The sequence below is a fragment of the Enhydra lutris genome, unplaced genomic scaffold (assembly GCF_002288905.1).
Source record: "Enhydra lutris kenyoni isolate GAN:26980312 unplaced genomic scaffold, ASM228890v2 scaffoldscaffold1, whole genome shotgun sequence".
NCBI lineage: Eukaryota > Metazoa > Chordata > Mammalia > Carnivora > Mustelidae > Enhydra > Enhydra lutris.
In genome coordinates, this window is record NW_019154085.1 from 46,321,343 (window position 1) to 46,329,399 (window position 8,057).

The 8,057-nt window shown below is 45.4% G+C and overlaps 1 protein-coding gene across 1 annotated transcript; it reads right to left on the bottom strand.

The window, feature by feature from the left end:
• Positions 1 to 6,917: 6,917 nt before the first annotated feature.
• LOC111145389 (olfactory receptor 6B2) lies at positions 6,918 to 7,853 on the bottom strand. The gene has a single exon (XM_022500263.1). It carries the CDS (start codon positions 7,851 to 7,853, stop codon positions 6,918 to 6,920), a length of 936 nt encoding a protein of 311 aa, XP_022355971.1.
• Between the last annotated feature and the right edge of the window lie 204 nt (positions 7,854 to 8,057).

The window sequence follows — 8,057 nt, forward strand, 5'->3', positions numbered from 1 at the left end:
AGCATCCACATCCTTGCGTAACCTTAGTTACGCAAGTGTGATCATTGGGAGAAATGGGGCAAACTTCACAAAGGATCTCTCTTATTTCTTACAACTGCGTGTGAATATGCAATTATCTCAGGAAAGTCTTTGATTAAAGACGGTGGTATTTACATGGGGCTTCTCTCTTCTGTCCCATCATCATCTGTGTGTCTCTCAACAATACCCCAGATTGACGACTAGCTATAGAGTAGTCTCAGCGTCAATAGGCTAATTCCCCCAACTTTATTCTCCTTCAAAATTGGTTTAGCTGTTCTACTTCTTTTGCCTCTTCGTGTAAATTTTAGGATCATCTTCTCTGCATGTACGGAAACTCTTGCTGCGATTTTGGCAGTAATTGTGTTAAACCTGCGTATCAGTTTGGGGAGCATGAGCCCCTTTGCTGTGCTGACTCCTCCCACCCATGTGCAGCAGACACCCCCCCCCTTTTCTTTGCTCCCTAACTCCTGCCACCAGCACCGCACACTTTCCAGCATGGAGGTTCTCAGTTTTGTTAGATCTACACCTAAGTACTTAAAAACCGTTTAGTCCTTTCAAATGGTCATGTCATCTGTAGAAAAGAGCAGCTTTATTTCCTTCTTTCCAGCCCAGATGCCCTTCACTTCTTTTCCCGTCTAGAACTTCCAGTTCCATGATGGACGGTGGTGGCAAGAGCTGACCTCCTTGCCTTCTTAGGGACAAACACTCAGGTGTCAGCAAAGTGTGATTCTAACTCCAGGAAATTTGTAAATGTGCTTTAGGAACTTGGAGAAGCTCCCTTAGTTCTTTGCTTCCTGAGAATTGTTACCATGAATGACATTAGACTCTGTTAAGCAGTTTCCCCATATCTGTTGATAGAAGCATGTGACTTTCCTGTTAATATGGTGGATCTCAGTGACTGGTTTTAACACTGAACCAGCCTTGTATCCCTGGACTAACCCCCCAGGGTCATACTGTGTCATGATTTTTTTATATTGCTGAGTCCTATTTGTAAATATTAAAGAATTTTTCATGTATATTCATGAGAGAGATGGGCTGTAGTTTTCACTTTGGACCATCTTTAAGGTCACGCTATCAGAATAATACTGAATTCATAACATTACCTGGGAAGTGTTCCTCTTTAACTTTCTCCAACCACTTCCTGTCAGTGGACTCCTGACTGACCCCTTTGCCAGTGATGCTGGGCTCAGCCTGTGGCACTGGGGGGACTGTCCATCCACACAGAGGAAGAAAGAGTCCCTGGGCTGGGACTCCTGCACCCAGCACAGCTGTCCTTTTCCCCTTGTAAAGGGGGAAACAAAGACATTCTGAGGAGAAGGAACACTGAGGGACGTTTCCAGCAGAAACCACCCCTTATGCATGGTTACAGGAGTTTCCAAAGCAGAGAAGATGTAGCGAGAGGACCCTGGGGAATTCTGAACGAAGGGAGAACTGTGGCGGGGGCATGAACAGAATAGACCTTCCTTCGTGAGCTGCTCAGATCACATCGGATGGCCGAAGCATGTCTAATGTATGTGGAGGAGGCGGAGCAATCACATTGAGAAAGTAGGGAGGGTCCAAGGATGTCAACGAAGGTTGACTATTAGCCCGAAGTGGTACAGCAGCGAAGACAGGTTGTGACTGAGCAACCATGAAGGAGACCACGCCATACAGAATGGCACTGCCCAAACACCACCTCCTACGCAAGTTGAATTAGTATTATGACTCTATAACTAAATCAAGATGGATCTCTAAAAAATGTAAAGGTTTCCAACCAGAAAGTAAGAGGAAAGAAGCAGAGGAAAGAAATACAAAGGAAAACAGATGTAAGCCCTAACAATTATTTGATAACCTGAATTACCCAAATTGAATTTGTTATTTTAAAATCTGCCCGGCCCCCTCAAAAAAGAAATTTCCAGCCCAGATGATTTCACTGGGGAATTTTGCCAAACACTTAAAGATTTAACTCTATACAGTCTCCTCTGAAAAATAGAAGAAGAGGGAATGTCCTCAAGCCCATTTTATGGTTCCCAGACAGACAAAGATAGCACCAAAAAAAAAAAAAAATGGAAAGAACATTATAGACCAATTTATCTCATGAACTTAGGCACAAAAATTCTCCACGAAACATTAACAGATTGAAACCAGCAATGAATAGAAAATGAAGACCACACTACTGCCGAATGGAATTTGTTTAAAGGTTGCAAGTCTGACTTGATATTCAAAAGTCAGTCACTGTAATCCACCTTAACAGGTAAAGAAGAAGAATCAGTGGTCAGAACACCTGCAGTAGAAAAAACATTTGACAAACCACAACGCTCATTCACTTAAAAACAAAACAAAACAAAACAAACCCTGACAAACAGGGAATAGAAGGGTAGCTGCTTCAACTTGGTAAAGGACGTCTGCAAAGAGCCCACGGCTGATGTCACACTGCACTGTGAAAGTGTGATGCTTCCCTTCTAACCCTTATACAAGAGGAGACAGCAAAGATAACCACTGTCCCTGCTCTCGTTCAACAGAGCCTTGGAATCCTGAACAGTACAGCAAGGCAGGAATAAAAAGCATATGAAAGGAGGAAATTAGACTGCCTTTATTCATAGAATACACAACTGACTATGTAGAAAATCCAAAGCAATATACCCAGAAAAGCCCCTAGAACTAATAAATGAGGTCTGTGGGCTTGCAGGTTACAAGGTCAACACACAAAAATCTTCATTTCTGTATACTGCCAACAAGAAGAGGAGGCTGAAATTTAAAAATGAAATACTACTTATGATTGCTCCAGAAAAAAAATGTAATAGGTATAATCCAGCAAAGCATGTATGGGGTCTGTATGCTGGAGACCACAGACCACTGGGGAAAGAAGTCAGAGGAAATCATCAATCAGTGGAGAGACTTACTGTGTCCCTGGGTTGGAGGACTTGGCAGAAAAATAATGCCAGATCTCAAAATGATCTGTGGGTTTAATGCAGTTCCTGTCAAAACTCCATCAAGATTCTTTATACACATGAACAGGCTTATTATAAAATTTATAAGGAAACATACAGGCCCTAGAATGGCCACAATTATTTTGAAAAAGAAGAATAAAGTAGGGGAACCATTCATCCTTGCAATGTTAAGAATTTATCAGGTAGCTACCTTTCTCAAGCCTGCACAGTCCTGGTGGGATGGACAGACACATAGATCCATGGAACAGAATAGAGGACCAGAAACTAACACAAACATCCTCCACTGATGTTTTACAGGTACAAATGTGATTCAGTAAAGGAAGGACAACTTCTTGCACACTGGTATCGCAGAAACTGGACACCAAGGGCACACACACACAAATTAACCTTGATGAGACCTTCACACCACATGCAAAAACTAACTCAAAATAGATCATGGACCTAAATGTAAATGTAAAACTCTACAGCTTTCAGAAAACAGCTTCCAGCACCTGGGATGAAGGAAAGAATTCTTAGACTTGACATCAAGAGCATGATACACAGAAGGGGGACCTCAGCAAAACTTAAATGTTTGTTCCATCAGGGAGGGACCTTACGCAAATGGAAAGGCAGACATCAGATGGGGAGAAAAGGTGTGCAATTTGACAAAGGGCTCGCATCTAGAATATGGAAAGAACTCTCAAAACTAAACGTTCATTAAAAATCCACTTAGAAAACTTAAAAATCCACTTAGAAAACAGGAGTCACGGCTGAATGGCTCAGGCAACTCTGTGTCCAACTTTTGATTTTGGCTCAGGTCGTGATTTCAGGGTCCTGTGATCAAGCCCTACATCGGCTTCCCACTGGCTTGGAGTCTGCTTGAGATTCTCTCTCTCCCTCTGTCCCTCCCCTCCCTCTTGCACTCGCTCTCTCTTTCTTTCTCTCTCTCAGATAAATAAATCTTAAAGAAATCAGGATAGAGATGTGAACGGACTTCGCTGGCAGGGATGGGCAGGTGGCCAGTGAGCACAGGAAGGAGGCTCAACATCATTGTTAGAGGGATGCAGATTAAACTACAACGAGGTGCCACTGCACACTTTCCAGAAAGGCTGAGGGAGATGTGGTGATGACACCGATGGGGCAAGATGCAGGAACCACTCACTCACTTGCTGCTGGCGGGAGCAGAGAACAACAGCACAGCCTCTCTGCCCAAGGGCTGGTGGTTCCCTTTAGCATTGCAAGTGAGCTGTAACACAACAGTGATGCCGGTGAGCACCTGGTCTCCTGGGCGCTTACCCAGAGACACGAAAACTTGGCTTCACAGAGAAACCTGGACTGAGTGTTGCCTGCACGGTCATGCCTCACAGCTGGCAGCTGGGAGCACTCCCACCCCGCCTGTCCTTCAGCAGGTGAATGGCTCAGCCCTGGGGCAGAACTTGTGGTGGCAACAAAAAAACAGATTGTTGACATACCACAGCCTGGATGGACCCCGAGAGGATGCCTTTGAATGGAAAGAACCAATATCAAAAGATTGCGGTCAAGTGTGAATCCTGAGGGGACGGAACATTCCACATGCTCTGAAGGTGCTAGTTCCCAAAGCTACGCAAGTGGTAAACTACAGAGTCACACGTGTGTCCACACACGCGCACATACACAGATGACTGCATGTATAACGGGTGGGATGGGAATCTGTTGTGTGGATTGCCTTGAAGTCAGTTGTCTGGTTCTGATGCCAAGCTCATCATGTAGGATGGTGTCATGGGGGAAGGCTGGGCAAAGCACACAGAGAGCCTCCCTCCATATTTTTCTACAATGTCCTGTAAATCTAATTATTCCAAAAAAGAAAGTTTAAAGCTTTTGTTCTATGGACCAGCAACAAAGGAACAGAGGTAATTTTTTTTTAATTTAAGAAATAAAAATTTAAACAGAAAAGTTACCATTTGTGTTAGTTTAAAAAAAAAAACCCAAACTCAAGTGTATGCCGAAAAATGTGAAAGATCAATAAGCTGGAAATCATGAAACAGAACTGAGAAGTTGAGGGAGCTGTGAATGAATATAGGCGTGTGTCTTGCTCTTAGATTAAGAGTCTCAAAATTATAAAGATGACAGTTCTTTCCAGAATGATCTATAGGTTCATTACAATCCCAATTTAAAAAAACCCAACAATTTTTTCTTGTGGTGAAATTAACAAGCTGATTCTCACATTTATATCCCCCAACACCCATTTGGGAAGGGCTAAGAATAACCAAGGCAATCTTGAAAAACAAGAACAAGGATGGAGGATTTAATACCAGATGTCAGTATATAAAAAAGCCATAGTAACTACAACAGCATAGCACTGGGGTGGGAGCTGACACACAGACAAATGGAATGGAATGAAGAGTCTGAAAAGAGGAGGATGGGTGGATAGATAGAAATTTGGTTTACAGAAAGGGCGACGTCGCAGCAGGGAAGACATGGTCATATCAATATACGATGGGTGCAGGTCAATTTGATATCCACATAGAAAAGGATAAACTTTAACCCGTACCACATACCCTAAAAAAAAAAAAAGTCAGTTTCAGATGGGTTGTAAATCTAAACATGAAAGATAAAACAATAAATCTTCTAGAATTAAATAGAATGTCTTTATGGTTTGGAATAGACAAGCCCTTCTTTTTTTTTTAAGATTTTATTTATTTATTTGACAGAGAGATCCCAAGTAGGCAGAGAGGGGGATGCAGGCTCCCAGCTGAGCAGAGAGCCTGATGTGGGGCTCAATCCCAGGACCCTGAGATCATGACCCAAGCTGAAGGCAGAGGCTTAATCCCTGAGCCACCCAGTTGCCCCTAGATGAGCCCTTCTTAAATGGAAAATAAACCAAATATAATGGGAGAAAGTGGACAGACTAGATGTCACCATCAAGCAGTGCTCCTCATTGGAAGACACCCTTACGGGAGAGAAAAGGCAAGCCCAGGAACTAGGATATTTTTGCAGTAAATGCAACACAGAGGCTTGCAAAAATGCCCACCTGGGGGCGCCTGGGTGGCTCAGTGGGTTAAATCCTCTGCCTTCCACTCAGGTCATGTTCTCAGGGTCCTGGGATCGAGCCCCGCATCAGGCTCTCTGCTCAGCTGGGAGCCTGCTTCCCCCTCTCCCTCTGCCTGCCTCTCTGCCTACTTGTGATCTCTGCCTGTCAAATAAATAAATAAAACCTTTTTTAAGAATGCCCATTAAAAAATGTTAAAAAGAAACAGCAACTAGATCTGAGACCAGGGGACGTGGTGGTGATGGGCGCTTGAGAAGACAAACACCCAGAACAGCAGACCCTAACGTCACTGGGGCACTCAGCATTTGTCCCTGGGGGGACTACAAGGACACCAAATGTTGGGGCGGCTCTGGGCTGCTGGGACCCTCGCACACTGCTCGTGGGGGGAAAAAAACGGTGTACCTGCCCTGGAAAACAGTTTGGCATTTCCTGCTAAAACTGCCCAAACACATACCTCCTTCAGCAGCAATTACCGGTGTCGCTTCCATGAACCTCAGTCCACCCAGGCACACAGCTAGCAGTAGTGAATGTGCGTTAGTGAAAACAAATGAGTCTGAGTGTTTACAGCAACGCTAACCGTAGTGATGATAGGCTCTGTCTCTAACACGGTCTGCACAGTCAAGGCATAGGACACTGTGATACATCGACATGGTGCAATATTATGCACCATATGCGTGAATCGTTGCTACATGCAGAACCATGAAGGAGTCACTCAAGCATCACACCGGATGAAAGAAACATAAAAGCATATTCACAACTGCATCCATAAAAACCTCAAAATATACCCAAAGTGACCGCTGCCCTTTGGGAAAACAAATGCAAATAAAGGCTTATGATTTCTGCATGGTTCTATAGTTTGCCAAGTTTCATTTGTAGATTTACTTTAAAAAAGCGGAAAGTGCAATAAAAGATAGCATTTTATTATCCTACCAATCAGATTTCCAAAAGTTTTGGTTGTCCTATTATGAAGACTGACCTAGCCCAAGAGCCTTTTTCAAGGCGGCCTTAAATTCTTTGTTCCGAAGACAGTAGATCAGTGGGTTGATGATTGGGGTGAGGACAGTGTAGACAGCAGAAATGAGCTTGTTGGAGCTCCGGGAATCGATGGCCTGGGGCCGGACATACATGAAGATCATGGCCATGTAGAAGATGGTGACCACGGTGAGGTGGGAGGCACAAGTGGAGAAGGCCTTCCAGCGGCCAGTGGCAGAAGGGATGCGCAGGACAGCCATGGAGATGTGCCCATAGGAGAGCACGGTGGCCACGAGGGGAAACACCAGGATGATGAAGGCCAAGATGAAGTCCACCAGCTCTGCCGTCGAGAAGTCTGTGCAGGCCAGTTTGAGGATGGGGGAAATGTCACAGAAAAAGTGGTTCAGGACGTTGGAGCCACAGAATGTGGCACTGGAGATGAAGTACACCTTGATGGCGGAGATGGAGAAGCCGCTCACAAAGGAGAAGACCACCAGCTGCACACAGAGCTCCCAGGTCATGATGACCTGGTAGCGCAGGGGATGGCAGATGGCCACGTAGCGATCGTAGGCCATGGAGGCCAGGAGCACACACTCAGTGCACACCAAGGAGCTGAAGAAGTACAGCTGGGTCATGCAGCCAATAAAGGAGATGTGTTTCTGCTGCAGGAGGAAACCACCCAGCATCTTGGGGATGATGTCAGAGACGTACCAGATCTCCAGGAAAGACATGGAGCCCAGAAAGTAGTACATGGGCCTGTGGAGGGAGGAGCTGGTCTGGACGGTGAGGATGATGGCCAAGTTCTCCACCAGCACGAAAAGGTAGGTGAGCAGGAAGAGGAGGAAGAGCACGTACTGCAGCCAAGGGGCCGTGGGGAAGCCCAGTAGGATGAACACGCTGACCTTGGTGACATTCTCTCCCCTCATCCTTGTGTGCTGGGAGCCTGCAAAACACCGTCATTCCAGAGTGAGGGGCTGTGGGGCCTTGGGGGAGAAGACCGAGCTCACCTTGGCCCCACGGACAGTGTCACCTCTGTGGTTATGTCTTCCAGTAGGAAAACCCGAAGCTGTAACCCAGCCGGAGCCAGGGAGAGGGATGTGCCCAGGGGCAGCTGCGCACAGCTAAGACAA